Source organism: Rhinichthys klamathensis, unplaced genomic scaffold (assembly GCF_029890125.1).
Source record: "Rhinichthys klamathensis goyatoka isolate OS25496 unplaced genomic scaffold, OSU_Roscu_1.1 h1tg000387l_1, whole genome shotgun sequence".
NCBI lineage: Eukaryota > Metazoa > Chordata > Actinopteri > Cypriniformes > Leuciscidae > Rhinichthys > Rhinichthys klamathensis.
Window position 1 is genome coordinate 545,830 of NW_026606891.1, and position 23,907 is coordinate 569,736.

The following is a 23,907-nucleotide window of genomic DNA, read 5'->3' on the forward strand; positions in this document are numbered from 1 at the left end:
TGGTCAGTTTGAATGTCTCACATTTGGGTTTGTCACATGGTCAAGGAAGGGATAAAAGAATTTTGTAACTGTTGCTCTGGGCCCTTCTTTTTCGCTGGCTGTTCTTTGCTCTGGCCCTTCTTTTCCTTTTGGGTCCCTTTCTTGGGGCACTCTTTTTTTGCCTCCTCTTTGTCTCTTTCTCTCTACAATTTCTCTCTCTCTCTCTCACTCACTCACTCTCTCTCTCTCTCTCTCTCTCTCTCTCTCTCTCTCTCTCTCTCTCTCTCTCTCTCTCTCTCTCTCTCTCTCTCTCTCTCTCTCTCTCTCTCTCTCTTTCTATCCCTCGGGTAACATTTTACATATATGCTGGGTACGATTAATGTTATAAGTTCTTATCATCTCATATATTTTGTAACTATTTTAAGTGTAACCATTAATCAGATATTGTCATTAAACCATTTCAATTACAAATTATGTGCTAACTAGTTGCAATACAATATCGTCACACTAGCAACGCTCTCCCAAATATTTTGCTATTATAACTGCGCTTATTTCCGCCATTGGTATAAGTAGCAGTGGGTGGTAATAGACAAGAAATGCAACGTTTTAAAATCTTGCTGATAACGTTTCTTTAGTCATTTGGCAGTCCTGCAGCCTGAACCACTATAGGAATACCACACAGGGTCATTCAAATATTGATTACTGAACTTTCCTAAGTTAAAACATTAGTATTGTGCGTTTTTTAAAATGAATATAAACTTGTTTTCTTTTGTATTATTCAAGGTCTGAAAACATGCCTTCTTTTTTTGTTATTTTGACCAGCTGTCATTTTCTGCAAATAAATGCTCGAAATGACTATATTTTTTATTTGAAATTTGGAAGAAATGTTGTCAGTTTGTAGTCTAAAACAAAAATGTTCATTTTACTCAAACAGATACAAATAAAAATAATAAATCCAGAGAAACCGCTAATTTTGCAGGGGTCTCTTCATTTTTAAGAACTGTATATCGATAATCATTCTTATTCATTTTTTAAGCATAGCATACACGTAACAACATTATGATGGTATACCATCATGCTGTGACTGAATACTGATTGGAAAAAGCATTGATCCTGTCCTGTTATGTTTGTGCCAGTAGACTTGATTAACAGATGTGGTGTTCTGTAATGCTGAAGAGTACATCTAACAGATCTTTTGATGAAGAATAGTTTCAAGAAACTAGTCAGAGGCTGACAATGGTATATGTAGTCTGTAATTACTGTTTGTTTCATTTCAGATCCAACACTGTCTTCCTGGTTGTCCTTATGGCCTATTTAATTTGAGTGCGAGCTAATGAAATAGACTGTCAGTTCTGCTGATGCCCCTACACTGACAATATCATAAGGCCTATTTCATTATCTGTGCATAATTTCCATCTCATTGCTTTCAATCAATGTTAAGTTCGAAAATTTTTGGTTAATAAATCACAAGAATATTTCAAGCAGGACAGCATGATTAATGTAAATAATTCCAAGAGAAAAGAGGATTTGTTTTTAACTTTTATTAAACCTCTTCCAATAACAAAACATACATTTACATTGCTAAGCGCAAGTAGGCCTACAATAAACCTATTTAAATATTTAAAAAGAGTTTAGAAAAAAGAAATCCAAACTGTAGACAAGCAAATTACAAAATTAATTTAGAGCGCTTTAAGGCATTCAGCTGGTTTAAGGATTGACATTTTAATTTTTAAAAGACACAACACTAGCAATTTTAAGAAATCTTTGGGTAAACAACACATGAGAAAAGAGGAATTTGAACGATGTAAGTTTCACTTCCTCTTCTGTAGGTGTCGCTGGCGTCACTTTTCTATTTCGATCCAAAACATAACGAAGAAGACACACGAGCCTGTCAACAAGAGCTATCTGTCAAAGCAGCAGAAATCATGTCAACAGATCGCCCTCATCCAAACTATAAAAACGTTTACGGTTCAGAATTAATGTGAACTTTTCCCGGTGGTAAGTTTTGTAGAAACTGAAACGCTCATGTAATTAGTTTTCAGCATAGAGTACGCTAACTAGAAACAGCTAACTGTAAGCGACTGATTTTGTGTTTTTAGTCTTTGATATGTTATTCAGAGTAGTGCATATAGGCCACAAATAAAACGCTAACTGTTCTGCATAACCGTGTTTAACTCGATGAAGATAGGGAAAGCTGTTCTCTTGTGTTGTGTATTTGAGGCGTGGTTAAAGTGGTTAATGTTTGCTTGTGGGTGTGCTCACTATTTAGTTCATACAGATGTTTGGATGCGTTTAATACTGCTGCACGAGTCACTTGTTGTGTTAGATAGATCAATGACTAGCTGTGTTTCTGACTGCCCACGTGATTGAAATAAACAATACAAGTATAAAGCTGCACAGTGACTTCTGTATTATAATCAGCAACGCATAAACCTTTTATAATCTTGTACTTGGAAATGTCTGGCCCTTTTTTGCTCAGACTTCAGCAGGAGTGGGAGCACAGATCCACTGGGTGATCATGGCCAACCATCCAGCACCGCTGCCCTTGAGGGAGTTCTGCCCACTCTACTACCTTCTCAATGCTATCCCTGCTAAAGTCCAGAAAGGTTTCCGTTCGGTACTGGTCTACTTGACCGCACTGGACAGCAACAATGATTATATAGCCATTGGCAGCAGCATTGGCATGTTGTACCTTTACTGCAGGAGAGTAAGCCAGATGAACAAATACAATTTAGAGGTAAGTCTGCTTAGTGCTTCCTCTCTCTCTCTCTTCTGCAGCACTCACCGTGGATCTGATCTGGTTAGGTACTGTTTTCTGCTTCTTATGTTTTAATAGGGCAAATGTGAGGCCATTACTGCAGTGAAGTTGCTGAGTTGTTTCGATGATCTTGTGGCTGTTGGAACGGCATCAGGCCGGGTTGCTTTCTTTCAGCTTGTGTCACCATTGCCTGGCAGAAATAAACAGGTACAGTTTCATCTCTGATTACACCATTCAAGTAGCAAGGATTTCATTGAATTAGTGGTTAGGTTTAATATTTTTTGTTGTTCATTTCATGATAATACATGCTTAATTGGAATAGCAAGGGTTGACTATTTAAAATAGCATTTTTACTATTATTACATAACATTATTTTAGGTCTGTTTAAAGTAGCTGTTTTTTGTCCCTAATACCAGGAAAATGCATAGACTATTTGTCTAATTGATAATCTGATTTTTGATGAATGAATCTTATTAGTAAATGGGCCATGGTGTCACATTTTTGTCATCTTGCTGTAGCTGAGAAGGTTTGATGTGGTGGGCTTGCACAAAAGCACAATTACGGCATTAGCCTGGAGTGCTAATGGCATGAAGCTCTTCTCTGGTGATGATAAAGGGAAGGTGGTCTACTCTGCTGTGGACTTGGACCGAGTAAGCTTTTGATAAGTAGTCTATTTCAGATATTTACAGTTAGACAATAGAAACCTGTCTGTCTAAAATCTGATTTGTTTTACTGTCTAATGGCTTAATTTGTGTGTGTGTGTGTATGCATTGGTCTTTTAGGGAGTGTGTAATCCAGTGGTCCTTTTCGAAGAGACTTCAGCAATAGTTCAGTTGGAATATAGTCAGAAAGTACTTCTGGTTTCGTCCTGTCAGCGCTCAATGCTCTTCTACACGCAAGAGCAGTCGCATCAGCAGCTGGGCACTAAACCACGTAAAAGGTACGACATCTTAAATCCATCTTCGCCTGAAAGTGCTCTATCATTATCAGGGTTGCTCCACTCTGAGTTGCTTAATTCTTAATATCTGGCTTGTTTTTACAGCAATGGCAAGTTTGGTGCTTGCTTCCAGCCAGCTCTTTGCAAGCAGAGCGATCTGGTGGTTTACGCAGCCAGGCCAGGGTTGCGTCTCTGGAGGACTGATGTGCGAGGACGTGTCGGGGAGACTCATGTCCTAAAGCCCCTTTTTAATCAGGATGTACCTCAGTTTGAGCTGTTCCCACGTTCAGGCCCCACCGGTGGCTACAGACCTCCAGAAAGACAGTTAGGAATGGTCAGCTGCTTCTTGAAGGAGGGCTGGGTCCTCAGCTGGAACGAATATAGTGTTTATGTTGTAGACTGTACCAATCAGGTATGAATGCACACTTTGCATTTAAATTATATCCATAATTGAAATGTTGCCAATGCAAACGTAATTTGTACTGTTTTTTTCTCACTTATTTCATTTGCTCATTAAGGTTATCATTGGAGGATTGGAAAGCAGTGGAGATATAGTGTCTGTGTCGTGCACTGAGAATGAAATCTTCATTCTGAAAGGAGATCGGGACATTTTGCGGATCTCAAATTGCCCTGAGGGATTGGTTTCCAACTGTGAGTTGCAGTACTGATGCCATAATGGCAGTTTTAGTCATGCACTTTGCTCCATCAGCAGTATTCCGATATTAAGGGATAGGAAAAAGCCTCTTTTGCCCTTGGCACTCTGATAATTGTATTGTTTTTTTTTTATATCCTTCATAGAGTCGACTGGTATGAATAGTAGCTTCATGAGTTGTGGTTGTTAACGTGTAACAAATAGATGATATTTAAGTTATTAGCTGATACACTAAAATGATTGACCCCCAAATTTTGAATGGTAATGTTTTTGAAACTATCTCTTATTCCAACCGAGACCGCATTCATTTGATAGAAATTACAGTAAAAACAGTACTATTGTGAAATATTATAACAGTTTAAAATAACTAAAATACCCAAAAAAATTTAAACAAAAAACGTTTCTATTTTAATATATTTTAAAATGTAATTTATTCAAGAAACATTTCTTATTATTTATTTTCAATGTTCAATGTTCAATGTTATCAATTCTAAAAAAAGTTGTACTGCTTAATATTTTTGTTGAAACCATTTCTTTCAGGAATCTTTGATTTATTGAAAGTTCAAAAGAACAGCATTTATTTGAAATATAAATCTTTTGTAACATTATACAGTAAGTGTCTCTATTGTCACTTTTGACGGATTTAATGTATCTTTGCTGAATAAAAGTATTATTTTCTTGTTTTAAAAAAAAAAAAAAAAAACTGATTGACCCCAAATTGAAGGTAGTGTACTTTCTTACCAAAAATTACTTTTTGCCACCAGTGGTCCCAAAAATGTTTTTGGACACTTAAGTCACTTTTTGACCGCGAGATGATTTAAATTCTGCTGTAAAGCAGCTCTACATAAGACAATAGTGCCATTATTTAGCCAATATTCAGTGTTGATTCAGTTCAGTTCAATAAATGAGTAAAATTCATGAATTATGAAATGAGTTCAATTCAGCTATAAGCAGCACTGCGGAAAACAATATAGATAGTATCAGTGCAGTCAAATTGATAATATTACTGAATACTAAGTGTCTTTTAAACCCCAACTAAGCGTGCCAAAGGCAACAGTGGCAAGGAACCCAAACTACATCAGGTGACAGAAATGGAGAGAAAAAACCTTGGAAGAAACCAGGCTCAGTCCTCTTTCGATCTATTAAGTACATTGTGTATTTAGTGCGAGTTCCCTTAGGTTTATACAGGTGTCCTATGAAAATGTTCCAAATGAACAACCATGGTGTGATTTATTCCAGGCTGCATCTCAAGAATTATGGATTGATATCATTCAAAATGATTTATTCAGCTCCTTCTACTTAAAGAACTAGATGTCAATGCTGGCATTTGGTGGGAGGAGAACGTTTAGCCAGTAGTGGACCAATGGCTTATTAATGACTGTAAGCACGATGAATCTGCATTGCGGTCCTAGCAGGTCCTTGCACAACCTGTTCGTAGCTTAGCATAGGTGACTGTACTGAGGGCTGTCTATTCGGCGAGCTATTCGCAGTGGATCTGTCCCTAGGGGTCGTCTAATTGTCGTGGTCTTTGCTAGTATTTAAGGGCTGCGTTGTTGTCTTTGGGTGCAGGTCCAGCATCTGGTCTGGAAACGGACCAGATTCGGCTGACTACATTAACCTTGGGATTAGTATGAGACAGAAAGATTCCTCTGTCGATCTATTAAGTACATCATGTGTATTTAGTGTGAGTTTATACAGGTGTCCTATGAACTGGTTCCAATACTTTTGACAAACAGAAAGTGTCAATAATACTTTTGAGGCCACTTACCTATCTTTGCTTTTCTCTCCCCTCAGTATTAGACCACTCCTACCGTTTTACATCTCCTCTTTCCACACCCACCATTTTGCTGCCTCCTAATGGTGCTGTGGAAAACGCTCAGCCAATCAGGACAATGCCCATCATTACAGAGCAGCAGACTCAAGCCAGTCCCAGCTCAGAGGAGGTACATGATGGGGTTGAGGAATCAGAGGAGGTGCAGGAGGAGCAGCATTTTGAGGGATTCAGTCATGCGGTTGAGGCTCTGGAGGTGGCAGAGGACTTGGAGCAGCAGCGGGCCAGTTCGGGTACAGTGGAGTCCTGCAGCCGCAGCAGCTCCATCACCTCATGGGAGAGCGCACAGGGCATGCTCACCGCCACAGAGGCTTCCACCTCAGAGCTCTCCTCCAGCAGATACAGCGCCATCACCCAAGAAGACTTCCAACAGGAGCTGGTGGTCAAGGCCGTCAAGCTGAAGAAGAAAGGCAAGAGGAGACGGCAAGGTAAGAGGATTAATATCACATGATGTGGTGTGGTGTGATGTATGAATTTGATCCACTGACGTACTCCATAAATTCTTGTAAAACTGTAGATAGTGGGAATCGTGTCAACGAGCGCAGCAGCTGGTCGGAGAGCATTTTCAGCCAGGACGGTGCCGGCAGTGACTTTCTAAACACACCCATGAGCGAGCCTCCTTCTGACCACACCAGCCTCCTGTGCAGCAGCCTCGACCTGCACAGCACCTGCTCACCCGACCAGGACGGTTCCGTCTGCAGAGAATTCCACAGTTCTGATGCTATCCCCATTCAGAGCCCATCAGAACCCTTACAGAGTCCAGAGACTCGACAGGATCCAGTTAACCAAACAGCAGAGACCTTGCTGCCTTGCCTTTCATCACTGTCACTACAAGACATGGAGTGTCAGGGGTACAGTGATAATGTGTTTGCAGAAAACAAGCAAACTGCAGCTACGCCTGATGTGGACATGCTGCTAGAATGTACCTTCTCGTACATGCAGGCAGCTGATGAGCAGGATGTCATGAAGGAATATGTGAAGGAGGGCAATGATGCCCTGGAGGATTCAGAGCAACATTTTAAAAATGGTTTACATGGGGACTTTAATTTGGACTTGTCTTATGATCCCATTAGACCACTGGGTTACTCCCCGGAACCTGAGCCAACGCCATCTAGTGACGAGGAGGACATCTATGCACACGGAGTGCCATCCAGTGCTAGTCTGGGGGACGGACTAAACGCTCTGAGTCTGCAGAGCTCATCTGCTAATCAGAAAGAGGATGAAGAGATGCAGCTCCTCAAAGCTGATCAGGTTAGAGAGCTAACCAACTAATAGATCAGAGATCTGTTTCATATCAGAATACAGTTACTTATTTCATTTATATAATTGTGTAATATACACTACCGTTCAAAAGTTTGGGGTCAGTAAGATGTTTTAATGTTTTTGAAAAAAGTCTCTTATGCTCACCAATACTGCATTTATGTGATCAAATACAACAGTAATATTTTTACAGTTTAAAGTTCAATTTAGTTTTAATATATTTTAAAATGTCATTTATTCCTGTGATAGCAAAGATGAATTTTCAGCATCATTACTCCAGTCTTCAATGTCACGTGATCCTTTAGAAATCATTCTAATATGTTGATTTGGTGCTCAAGAAGTATTTCTTATTTTTATGAAAACAGTTGTGCTGCTTAATATTTTTGTAGAAACTGTGAAAAATATTTTTTTCAGGATTTTTGTTGATGAGTAGAAAGTTTAAAAGAACAGCATTCATTTGAAATGGAAATCTTTTGTAACATTAAATGTCTGCTGTCACTTTTGATCAGTTGAATGCATCCTTGCTGAATAAAAGTATTAGTTTCATAAAAGTATTTGATCCCAAACTTTTGAACGGTAGTGTAATTTTTTTTTGTGTGAAAATCACCATATTAAATTACTAATTTAATACTGATGTCATGTATTCTGTGTTATCTATTTAAATCTCTTTCTGTATGTATTTTTCTTTGTTTGAAGTTGGCTGAAAGTTGGATGGGTTACAGTGGGCCTGGCAGTAGCATCCTCAGTCTTGTAGTGACGGACAGGTTTATCTGGTGTCTGGACTTCAAAGGAGCCCTTTTCTGTAGTAGTCTTCTTAACGGTAACTTGAGCTGGCAGAGGTTTGAGGAAAACGTCCATCAGGTGGCTCTGTCCCCATCAGGTAAGGGGCTTAGATTCGTTTGTTATTAAATAAGCGTACACCAAAACAAATATTAGTTGATGGGGTTCTGGACTAAGCCTAGTCCTGGAAAAAAAAATATTTTAATCCAGTATTGCTCTTAATATTAAATGCACACTACCATTCAAAGGTTTAGGGTCTGTAAGGAATTTATACAACAATGATGCATTCATTGATCAAAAGTGACAGTAATGTATAATGTTAAAGAATATTTCAAATGTTCTATTATTTTGAACTTTCTATTCATCAAAGAATCCTGAAAAAATGTAGCACTGATTCCACAAAACTATTAAGCAGCACAATTGTTTTCAACATTGTTAAAAATCAGAAAGATTTCTGGAGCAGCAAATCGGCATACTGTAGCAAAGGTTGTCACCCTACGAGCAGTTTGTCAATCATAAAGCAATGTACTAAACAACACTAACAGCAGCTAGCATTATACAGTGTTTTCATTTGTAAAGTTTCTTTAAAAACAAGAATGACTGCTCTCTACTTTTTAGAATTGCATGTTACATGTTACATTGTATGTTACATGGTCCATTGTCCTTTAGTATATGGTAATGACATTCAGTTACATCTAATTGTTTTGATAGTATTTCATTTTTAAGATTTGGAATATATTTCAGTGTGGTATTACTGTAGTAATGTAAGCATGTTCAAATTGGCCTGTAGGTACGGTTGTTGTGAGAAAATTCATGTAATTTGAAAGATAGTCATTGAAAGCATTTTGTGCCAAAGCAATGATAAGTAATCCACAGTTTAGCCCACATTGACACTGCTACTCACTGTGTGTCGAGTTTTGGAAAAGTGATTTAAGTATTGAGAAATGGGTCTAAGAATATATATATATAAATATAAAGTAAACAAATAAAATAAAATGTTTAAATAATTTTAGTTCAGCCCATTTTCAAAAACGAATACTTTATCTATTAAAAAAAATAAAATTTAAATAAAAAGTAAATGTACAGTTTTGGTCTGATCTCGCTGATGTGTTTTCTCAGGCTCATTGCTGTGGAAGGTGGAGCAGAAGACCATGACTGCTTACGCTTGCGGGAAAGTCACCATCAAGGGAAAGAGACACTGGTACAAAGCCATGGATGATACGGCATTTGTGGCACTTAGTGATGACACAGCCTGGATCATTCGCACCAATGGAGACCTGTACCTACAGACAGGTGTGACAGAATAAACACACTATACTAACTTCGCATTACAATAACATATTCTGCTTAAAGGAGTAGTTCACTTTTAAAAAAAACTTTTGCTGATAATTTACTCACCCCCATGTCATCCAAGATGTCCATGTCTTTCTTTCTTCAGTCGAAAAGAAATTTTTTGATGAAAACATTCCAGGATTTTTCTCCATATAATGCACTTTACTGGGTACCAAATTGGGTTTCAGTGCAAACTGCAAACTGTTCAAAGGGCTTTAAACGATTCCAGACGATGAATAAGGGTCTTATCAAGCGAAACGATCGGTCATTTAAAAAATAAATAACAAAGTTTAAGTTTTATAAGCTCAAATGCCCGCCTTGCTCTGTTCTGTGATGCACGTTCGTGACTCTCCTGTTCGAACTCGTTCATCAAAATGAACAAATCTTTTTTCGAGTCATTTGATTCATTTAACGACCGAAATGAACGAATTGACTCGGAAAAAGATTTGTTCATTTTGATGAACGAGTTCGAACAGGAGAGTTACACAGAACAGAGCGAGGCGAGCATGTGAGCTTATAAAACTTAAACTTTGTTGTTGTTTTTTTAAATGAGCGATCGTTTCGCTTGATAAGACCCTTATTCATCATCTGGTGTCATTTAAAAACCATTTGAACAGTTTGCAGTTTGCACTGAAACTGTCATTTGGACCTTGAACCGTTTGGTACCCAGTAAAGTGCATTATATAAATCCTGGAATGTTTTCATCAAAAACCTTAATTTCTTTTCGACTGAAGAAAGAAAGACATAGACATCTTGGATGACATGGGGGTGAGTAAATTATCAGCAAAAGTTTTTTTTAAAGTGAACTAATCCTTTAATGACTCTATAAAGCTTGTAATTGCGTAATCTGTATTGATGTTAATTCATACTACGTATATAAAACAGTACTACTCACGCTGTTGTGGTCACCAAACAGAATTGCAAAAATGATTATTTTCAAACTGTTTTCCCGAACACCTCTACTGGTTAGATAAACAGATAGTCCCATCCCAAACTCATTAGTTAAACAGAGCAACTCAATTAAACAGAGCATTGTTTTGATAGCTCCACAAGAGCAAGTGTTTACACTTCCTGGGGAAACCAACAAGTGTCTTATAGTCTCTGTATATTCAGCTGGGATAGAAGAAAGTATTTTAACTTCAAAGAAAGTACTCGCATCACCAAAGTAGACCACAGAGAACCAAAGACAGAAATCTGCTTCCTGTTATATAACTGTTTGACCACTAGAGAGTGCTGTATGTACTTGAAAAATAACTCATTGTGTTTGGGACATTTCACCAAAAAAATAAAAATGGTCATTATTTACTCACCTTCATGATGTTCCAAACTCATGTGACTTTAATTCTCCTATGGAACACAAAAGGTGAAATGCAATAGTAATTTTTTTATTATGCAGTTAGTTCCCATGTGGACTGAGTATTTTATGAAAAAATTATGCAAAAGCACCATAAAACCATCATAAAAGTGGTCCATATGACTTTGTGTGTAAAAAAAAAAAAAAAGAACAAAAAACTGGCAAAGTCTGATTTATACGACAGTTTAATTAAATGGAAAAGAGCAAGCACAATATCTGTTCGTGGTTTACAAAAAAATACAAGAAAATGTGGTGTGATGGCACCCAAAAAAATGGCACTATTTCTTTGACACCAATTACAAAAACAATAGTCAAATGTAAATGTAACTTTGAGCTGGGATGTGCTTTGGGATTATGCAATAATGAAGAGCATAATCAACTAGACTCATGCCAGTTACCTTAAAGCTCCTTATCATTCCTTCACCACCCTTACCAGTTCAGTAGAGGTCATTAGCTACAGTATTCTGAACATATTACTATAAACACACTAGTAGCTGTTTCTGGTTTCATTGGAAATTTGAACCATGAAAATATGCATAAAGCAGCTAGAATTGTACTGTTGCTCTATGTGTGTTTTCAGGGCTGAGTGTGGACAGGCCATGTGCGCGGTCAGTGAAGGTGGACTGTCCATGCCCAATGGCACAGATGGCAGCACGGGGCAGTGTGGTGTGGGCACTGAGCGAGCAGAGGGGCGTGTTTTACAGAGAGGGTCTCAGCAGCTACTGTGCGGAGGGGGAACACTGGAAGTATGACACCGTCAGGTATGTTTGTCAGCGTGGTTTTCTGTTAGCAGATAGCAAATTCACTATAGTGAATAGATGAAGCACTGGTTTTCGACTTGTTTTACTTCAGCACCACCATTGCCAGATAATGCAATATCAAAGCTGTGTCCACCTTATTTCGCAACATAGAAGTAAGCTATTTTCTGTGTACGAGACTTTCAATTCATTAGCCGTAAATGACCAGAACAATAAAAAGTGCAGTAAAAGTAAAACTATTTGCGCGACAAGTGTTTGTTATGATTACGATAATAAAAGTAGATATTTAAAGTATTTAGGTAAAATATATGTATAGTTAGATTTCTTCTTTAAATAGTTTAGGAATATGAAAGTTTATATACGTTGCACAACATTTCGTTCCTTTATTGTCATTTTGCTGTATGTGTGGAGACATACAAAGTTTACTTGACTTATTTTTGTAGATCTGAAATAACTGGAAGTGGATGACACTGGAAGCCTTGGACATTCGAGTGACAAGTAGCCATACTCACTCTTACATTAAAAAATAAAGTGGACACCATACTGTAGCTATTGAATAAATAAACAAAAATGCCCTTAACATTGCAATACATTTTTTTATATTTCATAATTGAGTAGAAGTGTATTAATATTACTTCAAAAGATTTTTTTAAAACAACAGACTTTTTAAATGTATATTTGACACATTTAATTGGGTATATTTCCTTTAACCTCGCATAGTTTTGTTGTTCATGGTTTTTGAAGAGGATGTGCTAAAACATTCTTCAGTTAAACAAAGACAAAACCGAAGTCATTGCATTTAGAAACAAAAATTAAATTCTCGAATGCATACCTTGACTCTAGGGATTAAAAAACAAAAAAATCAAGTGAGGGATCTTGGTGTGGTTTTGGAGTCCGACCTTAGTTTCAGTAGTCATGTCAAAGCAATAACTAAATCAGCATTCTATCATCTCAAAAATATAGCGAGAATTAGATGGTTTGTTTTCCCGCAAGTTTGGTACCACTGTCATAAAACACTGCAAGCAAGATTTGACCTTATCCTTTTTTTCTTTTTTTTTTGCTGTAGAAATAAATGTAAACATTGAGATATTGTATATGCATGTCCATAGTGAGAGCCAAGGTCTGGAACCCATCTGTATTGCTCTGGGTGAGAATAACACAGTCTGGGCATTGGACACCAGTGGCAGCTTATGGTTCAGAACGGGGGTCACGGCTAAAAAACCCCAGGGTGAAGATGACCACTGGTGGCAGGTACATATGTGTAACATGCACATCCACATGCACAATAAATCCTCTTCTAGAGCTGGTCGGATTTTCTGACTGCATGTGTGTTTTTTAACAATGCGATGAATCTCACATTCTGTGTAAAAAGGCGAATTATTCCAAAAGGTTCAATTTATTTAAACATTTTTAAGCCTGAAGGTGTTGCTTCCTGCAAGAAATGTTTCAAATTGATCAAAATAATGCCTTAAACAAATGTGATTTTTACAAACTCTACAAATGTGATTTTTTTTCTCATCATCTTTTCATTTAGGTGAGCATCACAGATTATGTGGTGTTTGATCAGGGCAGTCTTTTACAGACTTTGATCCAGGCCACACAGACTGTCGCCACAGCCACTAGAGCTCCGGTAGAGCGGGTGGCCGAATGTCTGCGTGTGGCCTTCCTGTCCCAGCACTCCCAGTGCCAGCCTAGCCTCATCAGTGTCAGCACCAGTGGCGTCTGGATTGCTTCTGGGCGCAACGACTTCCACGTTGCCAAGGGCAGCCTCATCGGTATGATGCAATGAGTTTGGTCTTAAAAGTTAAATATACTGTCCTGTTGACTGAGGACCTTTTGATTGGTTCTTGTTTGAAAATGTCATTTTATGGTGATATTCATCTTAATGCAGGGACATTTTGGAAGGGTATTGTACCCAGAGGAACAGCCTCTGCCACGAAATGGGTCTTTGTGTTCTCCTCTGCTGTTCCAGCCAAAGAGGGTATGTAGAAATCATGTCTTCTTCATATTCACACCCCATCTGTTGTCTTGCAGGAAGCAATGTAATATTATTGTACTTTGGCTGCACAATTAAAATCTGTATATTCAAGCATGTTTGTTAACCTCACTGGTGTCTCCACAGGGAGTTTCCTGTGGTTAGGTCAGAGCAGGAAAGACCTGTTCTGTATCTGGAACCAAGACCTCCAGATGCGGCCCTTTACCATACAGTTCCCCCCAGACATAGAGATGGTGCAGCTCTCTGCCTGTCGTGACGCTCTTTGGGGTTTAGATCACTACGGTCGTGTCCACATCCGCACTTTATCAGCCAGTTGCTCTACAGGAATTGACTGGACATTATTGGACCTCAGCCAGCTTGGTGAGAGAATTTTCTTTCCATAGACAAGAGTTTTATCAGTGGATCACATGCCAGATACAATATACATTTAAACTAAATTTAAACTCTTCTAATGTGAGAGCACCAAGTCTAAAGAAGCTGCATGAAGAAAAAATACTATATTTGTATATTTATAGATAAAATATTATATTCATGAAGATATATATATATATATGAAGACCCAACAGCCACTTCAGTCAAAAATGAGATAGTAATATTGAGTGAATGCTCTCTGCACATAGTATACGTTCATCAAATACTTTCACTTAGAACTCACTAAATCCCAGTCTCAGCCCATTCAGAAATGCCGGTACTTTGGTAGAAACCTATACATAGGAGCCTGATATTTTTTTTAGATTAAACAAAAACTTTAAACGGACTTAGAGGCTTTTGCATCTGAAGTTACATCTGAAGTCTTCATATTAGGGGTGGGCGATATGGCAAAAATATCATATCACGATTTTTTTCAGGAAAATCACGATTTTATCACGATTCTTTTTCATGTTGGTTTTACTATTTTGCAAGTGACTGAGCATTACAGCCAAAGTAATGTCCCTATTTAAAAAAAGCCTTATAAGTAACAAAAGAAAAAAGAATGGCAGACATTTAGGCCAAAGTGGTGAAGATAAAAATCTTTATCATTATTTTCTTTGTTATTAAGAATTAGGAACAAAGATACACATTAAGCATACACAACTCAATATACAAATGAAATAAACAGTGCTTTATTTTTTCAGCTACAGTAGGGGTATTTAACAGTAGCATTGAAGAAAGTAATTAGGCTAAATGAACAAATACGAAAATAAAACACGACATAGACTTCACTGTATAAATTATACATTGATTATTATTAAAGCTACTACTAAAGTTCTCAGTCAAGAGCAATGAGTGATTTCCTATTTGTGTTTTGTTGTTTTATTAACATTAAAGGGACTCTCTCAAGTTGTTTTAAACCCGAATAAGTTTCTTTCTTCTGTTGAAAATAAAAGTTATTTGGAAGAATGTGGCAAACCAAACAGTTGCTGTACTCCAGTGACTTCCATAGTATATGTTTTCCTACTATGGAAGTCAATGGGGACCAGCAACTGTTTGGTTAGCCACATTCTTCCAAATAACTTTTATTTTCAACAGAAGAAAGAAATTAATACAGGTTTGGAACAACATTAGAGTGAGTAAATAATGACAGAATTTTTATTTTTGGGTGAACTATCTCTTTAAGTACAAGAGGCAGCTTGTTTACTAACTGGCTACTGCTGCTCGCGACGCGTCTCGCATTTGACAAGCAGATTTTCTCTCTTTTTTTTCTGTTTGCTTTCACTTTAGACATAACCAACTTTGTTTATGTAAACCTTGTGTGTATTTGACAATATTAGCGCAATAAGACTCGAAAGATAACTTATAACGTAGTCCAGTAAACAGACGCTGTTAGACAGGCTTTTAGTGCCCGTGTGCTTCGGGTGTATGCGCTCAGAAAGCACACGTCAGAACAGCGCGTGAATTACATGTTTAACCAGCAAGGCTTTAAAGCACATGCAAACAATGAACTTCTGTGAACTGCAGTGTCCCGTTCCTCTGCGTTAACATTTGTTGTATGTTGAGACGGAGCTCGGCGCCAGAACTGCAACTGATAAAATGCACGATACTACGATATTTCTTCAAAAGCAGATCATCGAGACATTTTAATCGTCCACGATCAAAAACCATGATATCGCACACCCCTACTTCATATATATATATATATATATATACAGTATATACACTCACCTAAAGGATTATTAGGAACACCTGTTCAATTTCTCATTAATGCAATTATCTAATCAACCAATCACATGGCAGTTGCTTCAATGCATTTTGGGGTGTGGTCCTGGTCAAGACAATCTCCTGAACTCCAAACTGAATGTCAGAATGGGAAAGAAAGGTGATTTAAGCAATTCTGAGCGTGGCATGCATGGTTGTGGGTGCCAGACGAGCGGGTCTGAGTATTTCACAATCTGCTCAGTTACTGTGATTTTCACGCACAACCATTTCTAGGGTTTACAAAGAATGGTGTGAAAAGGGAAAAACATCCAGTATGCGGCACTCCTGTGGGCGAAAATGCCTTGTTGATGCTAGAGGTCAGAGGAGAATGGGCCGACTGATTCAAGCTGATAGAAGAGCAACTTTGACTGAAATAACCACTCGTTACAACCAAGGTATGCAGCAAAGCATTTGTGAAGCCACAACACGCACAACCTTGAGGCGGATGGGCTACAACAGCAGAAGACCCCACCGGGTACCACTCATCTCCACTACAAATAGGAAAAAGAGGCTACAATTTGCAAGGGCTCACCAAAATTGGACCGTTGAAGACTGGAAAAATGTTGCCTGGTCTGATGAGTCTCGATTTCTGTTGAGTCATTCAGATGGTAGAGTCAGAATTTGGCATAAACAGAATGAGAACATGGATCCATCATGCCTTGTTACCACTGTGCAGGCTGGTGGTGGTGGTGTAATGGTGTGGGGGATGTTTTCTTGGCACACTTTAGGCCCCTTGGTCCCAATTGGGCATCGTTTAAATGTCACGGCCTACCTGAGCATTGTTTCTGACCATGTCCATCCCTTTATGGCCACCATGTACCCATCCTCTGATGGCTACTTCCAGCAGGATAATGCACCATGTCACAAAGCTCGAATCATTTCAAATTGGTTTCTTGAACATGACAATGAGTTCACTGTACTAAAATGGCCCCCACAGTCACCAGATCTCAACCCAATAGAGCATCTTTGGGATGTGGTGGAACGGGAGCTTTGTGCCCTGGATGTGTATCCCACAAATCTCCATCAACTGCAAGATGCTATCCTATCAATATGGGCCAACATTTCTAAAGAATGCTTTCAGCACCTTGTTGAATCAATGCCACGTAGAATTAAGGCAGTTCTGAAGGCGAAAGGGGGTCAAACACAGTATTAGTATGGTGTTCCTAATAATCCTTTAGGTGAGTGTATATATATATATATATATATATATATATAAGAGTCATGTGAAAAAGAAAGGACACCCTATTGAATTCAATGGTTTTATGTATCAGGACATAATAAAAAGAATGGTCTTAAAATTAGGTAAATACAACCTCAGATGAACAACAACACGTGGCATATTACATTGTGTCATTATTTATTTAACAAAAGCTAGGCCTAAATGGAGAAGCCATGGGTGAAAAACGAAGTACACCAGTACTGCTACCTGAGGAATTAAGAGTGTAAGTAGCAGTCAGGCACTGCTATTCAAATGTCCTTGATTAACTGATCATCAGTAAGTGTAATCATCTCTATAAAAGCAGAAGATTTGTCAGTTTGCTGGTCTGGAGCATTCAGGTGTGTGTTAAAACAATGCCAAGGAGGAAAGACATCAGCAATGATCTTAGAGCAATTGTTGCTGCCCATCAATCTGGCAAGGGTTATACGGCTATTTCCAAACAATCTGAAGTCCATTATTCTACTGTGAGGAATATTATTCACAAGTGGAAAACATTCAAGACAGCTGCCAGTGGACGTCCCAGTGGAGTGGACATCCCAGCAAATTCACCCCAAGGTCAGACCAAGCAATGCTCAGAGAAATCGCAAAACACCCAAAAATTACACCTGGGACTCTACAGGCCTCAGTTAACATGTTAAATGTTAAAGTTCATGGCAGTACAATTAGAAAAAGACGGGACAAGTATGGTATTTTTGGAAGGGTTGCCAGGAGAAATCTTCCTCTCTAAAAAGAACATGGCAGCACGCCTTAGGTTTTCAAAGTTGCATCTGAACAAACCTCAAGACTTCTGGAACAATGTGCTTTGGACAGACAAGACCAAAGTGGAGATGTTTGGCCATAACGCACAGCGCCAAGTTAGGCAAAAACTAAACACAGCATATCAGAGCAAACACCTCATACCAACTGTCCATCACTCTGATGGAGGGGTGATGATTTGGGCTTGTTTTGCAGCCACAGGACCTGGGCACCTTGCAGTCTTTGAGTCAACCATGAACTCTGTATACCCAAGGATTCTAGAGTCAAATATGAGGCCATCTGTCCGACAGCTAAAGCTTGGCCAAAATTGGGTCATGCAACAGGACAATGATCCCAAGCACACCAGCAAATCTATAACAGAATGGCTGAAAAAGACAAGAATCAAGGTATTGCACTGGCCCAGTCAAAGTCCAGACCTCAACCTGACTGAAATGCTGTGGTGGGTCTTTAAGAGAGCTGTGCCTAAACAAATGCCCACAAACCTCAATGAACTGAAGCAACGTTGTAAAGAAGAGCAGGCTAAAATTCCTCCAGAACAATGTGAGAGGCTGATAAAGTCATACAGAAAATGATTCCTTTAACTTATTGCTGCTAAAAGCTCTTCAAGCAATTGAATCATAGAGTGTACTTAGTTTGTCACCCATGGCTTTTCCATTTTGCTTTATTTTTGTTAAGTAAATAAACGGTGGAATGTGACATTTGTTGTTGCTCATCTGCACATTACCTCATTACCTAATTTTAAAACCTGCTAATGACCAGATGAGTTTTATGTTCTGATAAACCATACAATTCTAAAGGGTGTCCTTTCGTTTTCACATGGCTGTATATATATATATTATGCAAGCAGACACTTATGGGAGTACTACATTTTTGTTACGGTGTGCCTTTAGCCCCGTTGTACCCTACGTATATCAGATTCACTATTTTTTGTTTTGTAACTTATTTTACCAACAACTAAACAGAATGCTCTTTGTACATTAGGACAAACACCACAGTGTTTTTCGCTGCTTGTTTGTATTCATTAACGTATGCATTAGATAGCACTTATTAGTATCCCTATGATGACGTGTTTGACACATGATTTAGATAATTTGCTCAAATGTTGCTGCTCAGGGCCTCAAGTGGTCAGGTGTGACAGAATGACGCATGTTGGGCATACCTTGCTAAGGACCCTCTTCTCCTAGTTCAGATTACCATGTCTGGTCTGCTGCTGACATACTTCTGTCAAATTCACAAATAACCTGTCCACTTCCACTTCTACTGAAGCTATACTCCTTCTAAACACACTTAGCTTTCACTTTCACATCTTAATTTCCATTTCTTGGAATCGAAGAGCCTCTAGCCTAGCAGGTTGAATAGCAAGCCATGGTTTTGTGTATCCAAACGGCCTGTTGCTAAGGGTGATGTTTATATTTTTAATTCAAGCAGGTGGTTCTTGCATAACACGTTTTGTAATAAAGCTTGTAAGTTAACTGTCAAAGGTCATGAGAGGAACAGATCAACCCTTTAGTATTGAATATTGTAGTGATTAGGCTTTAGGAATGCATTAAGCACACATTTTAATCAGTGAATTTGGTAACAAGACACAAGTTCACAATGTCAGACTCTCCCAAATGCAATCAATGCAGCATTTCACTGTGAAATGACAATGCAGGCTGCAGTCTAATCTGATTACATCAGACATATTTTAATTACACTGCTTGCACTTCAGTGCAATCAGTGTAAGCCATGTGTTTGAGCACAAGTGTGTGTGTGTGTGTGTGTGTGTTTGCTATGACAGGATAGAGACACAAATAGGCAGAGCCATGTGATGGAGCAGCTGTAGCCCTGTCCGTCTCGGATTGTTTGCGTCAGGGCAGCATTGCATTGGCAATGTGAAAGATGAGTCTAGGGCTAGTCCTGGATGCACAAGCATTTTTAGATCGGGTACAGACTGGGCACATGATGTTTTCAGTTCTTTTAGACTCTGGCTTATGCACTGAGACTCAATGAAAGTTATTAGAGTTCAGCTGGTTTAATAAATTGTTTTGTTAGATGAAAAACTGGCTCTTTAAATTCTAGGTTAGTCTCATGAACTTTGTCCTGTGGTATTTGTTCTCAATGAGTCGTTTCGTTTTCTGGAAAACACTTAAAATGCTACAGCATGGTTTTGAAAAAAGGCCATCCTGTGAACTGAAGCGTCAGCTTTATCTGGTTCTGTTGGTAATGAATCAGCACAGTGTGCAAAGAGCTTTTGCGGCCAAAGGCCACAGGTGTGACGACATGTAAGCAATCTATTGTTTTCATTCATTGTGCTCATCAGGCACCCATAATCCTTTTTTTTTTATTTTTTTTATTTTTTTATAGATTTTGATCTAGATAGGTGTGTTTCATACTATACCAGTGAAAGAATGTGAAACACCACATCAATAGGAGATAAAGTATATCTCAAGTTTTTTGTTTTTCAGTTTTGCATTTGGATGACGGTTATACTTAAACAGCTACAAATAAAAAGGTACTCATCTAATTTTATATATAACAAAATTAGCAAAACATTTTTTAGTTGTGACTTTTTCAGAAAGTGTAATACATTTATCTTAATTTTGAAAAGTACTATATATATATATATTGTACACTACGGTTTAAAAGTTTGGGGTTGGTAAGATTTTTTTATGTTTTTGAAGAAGTCTCTTATGCTCAAGGCTGCATTTATTTAATAAAAAAAACCTGTAATACTTTGAAATATTATTACAATTTAAAATAACTGTTTTCTATTTTAATATATTATAAAATGTAATTTATTCCTGTGGTTGCATTTTTTTCAGCATCATTGCTCCAGTCTTCAGTCACATGATCCTTCAGAAATCATTCTAATATGCTGATTTGGATATTTAAATAATGTTGAAAACATTTGTGCTGTTTAATATTTTTGTGGAAACCAGGATAGTTTTTCTTTTCCTTTTCAGAACAGCATTTATTTGAAATGGATTTCTTTTGTAACATTATAAAGGTTTTTACTATCACTTTTGATCAATATAATGCGTCCTCCTTGCTGAAAAAAAGTACTATTATTTTTTTAACAATAATGTAAATTTTACATTTATATAGTGCATTTTGATCATTTATATTATCCCGTAGATATGTAATTACACAGTGAAATGAATACTGTCATGGAAAGTGTGATGGATGATATTATGAGCTGTGAAAGAATGTGTGCCAGTGTATCACATATTATGTTAAGATTTGCTATCAAAGTCCTCAACACAAAGCCCTCATTACGTAACATGATGTGTAAATGTCATGTCAAGGTTTCCCTATCATATCATAGTGTAGACAAGACCTCTGTACAGTTTTAGATGAATGTAGGCTGCTCTCTTAAGGACGTAGTTTTAGTATGGAAAATTGGGCCTGGATGTCCTTGACATATACATTTGTGAAATGGTGCTAGATGTGATGTATGGTTTAGAGCTTAACTCAGGCACACTGCACAATGTCACAGTCCATTTTGTCAGTCGCCCTCAGATGGATTGTGATGGCTAAATGTTTCCAGTACAGTCAGGTGCTTGATGAATTTCAACACGTTTCAACTTTTATTAAAAAATCTTGTTATAATTGACCATACTTTAGGTTAGGGGCTTTTGCGTGTAACTCATCCTATGTTGTTTGTGCTACAGACATGAATGATCAATCATATGTTTTTTTTGTCAAGTCATACAGGTTTTGGATGTTGGAAAAGTCCCATAGTTTATTGAGTTATTAATGCTCTCATGTGCCAATCCTATTTCACTGGAATATCGTGTTGACATGTAACATCTCACTTTTACTTTCTCTGTTGCTCCCTCACAGGGAACGTGAGGTTTCTCAGTTTGTCTTGTGGCAGTCAGAATGTTTGGGCGTGTGATGCTAATGGAATGGTGTATTTTCGGGTTGGAACTCAACCTTTGAACCCCAGCATGATGCTCCCTGCCTGGATCTGCATTGAACCACCTGAACAGGTAAACAAGCATTTGACATGACTATTGGCTGCAAAATCCCCACTGTAAAGTAGACTTTAGCATCCATGAGCTTGCATCCATATTAAATGGTATATTACTTAAATACACTACAGTTTGAGGTCAGTTTTTTAAAATAAATTAATAATTCTATTCAGCAAAGATGCAATTATTTCATCAAAAGTGACAGTAAATCTTTATAGTGTTAAAAAAAAATTCCATTTTGAATAATTGCTGTTCTTTTGAACTTTCTATATTCATCAAAGATTCCTTAAAGAAATTGGTTTTCACAAAAATACTAAGCAGCACAACTCATGTGACACTGAAGACTGGAGCAATGGCTGCAGTCAATAATATTTCAAATCAATAATATTTTACAATATTACAGTTTTTAATGTATTTTTGATCAAATAAAGGCAGCCTAGGTGAGCATAAGAGACTTCTTTCAAAAACATTAAAACATCTTACCGACTCCAAACTTTTGTTAGTGACTAGTATCATAATAAATGTGTAATTAGTCAAGTTTGAAAAACTTAAAAAGCACTCAAACTCAGAAAAAGTTTGCTTACAACTGACCAGTCGAATACTGGTTCCATACTAAATTTATTGTTTACAGTAATATATATTGTTTTATTTTTATGAACAGTTCCTACCATGACCTTTAAGGGATTATCTAGCCCTTGGAATACACTGTCATTATTTCACCAGCCTTATGCAGTCTTTTATTCTCATGTTCTCTTTGAGCAGCCTGCTGGGCTTCATCTGGTGAAGATTCAGACTAACTCTAATGACCGAATGCTGTGGGCACTGGACAACAGAGGCAATGTGCACGTGCGCACCGGCATCACTGAGGAGATGCCTGTTGGGACTGCATGGGAGCATATTCCTGGTATACCTTCATTACATAATCTCATTCACTGTTTTTATTATTCTTGTATTGAAACTGTCAGCCTGATTCAGAGTTCAACTCGCTTTCATATGTGTTTAATTAGAGCAGGAACTTGTTTGACTGGTCATTGGTTCAAGTTTGTTTTTTCCTCATTTTAGGACTTCAGGCAAGTCAACTGGTTGTAAGCATGAGGACCGCTTGGGTTCGTCTTTATAACGGTGAAGTGGCTCGTCGATATGGCATTACAGAGAAGAACCCTGCTGGAGACTACTGGAAGAAGATCCCAGGACTAGTCAGCTGGCTCGCAGGTTGGTGTTCATAATTGGTTAATGATAAAATGAGCATCTGCACACGTAAATGATCAAAACTTACCAAGCAGTGGTTTTGCAGTGACCCCGATGGATGAACTGTGGGCTGTCGCTCCTAATGGTGCTCTCAACCAGCGCCTTACCAAGAATCTGCTAAACAATAGAAGCAAAAACCATGGCAACACAGGTTCTCTGAGTGGAGAGGAGCTGGAGGAAGAGTGGGAGGTGATTTAGATGCCGCAAATTGTGTCAAATCATCCCAGAATCACTGTTCTGTGAAATTTCTTTATAGGCACTTTACTCATTTCTTTCCTAAAGGAGTAGTTCACCTGAAAAAAATGAAAAGTCTGTCATCATTTACTTATCCTCATGTCGATCAAATCCTTATGAGTATATTACGCTGTTGAAACATACCTGAGGGAATACCTTGTGCACCTTGTGACCTGAAAATGTTTACCCATATTGTTTTATTCAGCATATTATTTATTAAGTTTTGATATCCACATGCACAGTTAGAGCAGATATTTTGTTACTTGCATTGATTGAAGAATGAGGCTTCGTTATACAATTCAAAAGTTTGGGGTCAGTTGTATATTTTTTTTTTTTTTAAGAAATTAATACTTTTATTCAGGAAGGATGCATGTAATTGATCACAATTTATAGTAAAGACATTTTCTATTTCAAATAATCTGACCTTTCTATTCATAACGGAATCTTGAAACAAAATTAATCACTATTCCCACAAACAGATTGAGCAGCACAACTGTTTTCAACATTGATAATCACCAAATCAGCATATTAGAATGATTTCTGAAGGATCGTGTGACACTGAAGACTGGAGTAATGATGCTGAAAATTCAAATAAAGTTATTTTAAATTGTAATATTTCACAAAATTAGTTTTTACTGTATTTTGATCAAATAAATGCAGCCTTGGTGAGCGTAAGAGACTC

The 23,907-nt window shown here is 37.9% G+C and overlaps 1 protein-coding gene across 1 annotated transcript; it reads left to right on the top strand.

Moving 5' to 3' along the window:
- The first annotated feature begins 1,844 nt into the window (after nucleotides 1-1,844).
- tecpr2 (tectonin beta-propeller repeat containing 2) lies at nucleotides 1,845-23,907 on the top strand. Its single transcript, XM_056234021.1, has 20 exons — nucleotides 1,845-1,977; nucleotides 2,459-2,716; nucleotides 2,816-2,944; nucleotides 3,256-3,387; nucleotides 3,520-3,677; nucleotides 3,780-4,086; nucleotides 4,193-4,325; nucleotides 6,121-6,585; nucleotides 6,675-7,408; nucleotides 8,114-8,297; nucleotides 9,317-9,490; nucleotides 11,464-11,644; nucleotides 12,751-12,892; nucleotides 13,176-13,416; nucleotides 13,533-13,622; nucleotides 13,764-13,997; nucleotides 21,613-21,761; nucleotides 22,506-22,647; nucleotides 22,806-22,955; nucleotides 23,038-23,907. The coding sequence occupies exons 2-20, from the start codon at nucleotides 2,498-2,500 to the stop codon at nucleotides 23,187-23,189; spliced, it is 4,116 nt and encodes a 1,371-aa protein (XP_056089996.1). The 5' UTR covers nucleotides 1,845-1,977; nucleotides 2,459-2,497; the 3' UTR covers nucleotides 23,190-23,907.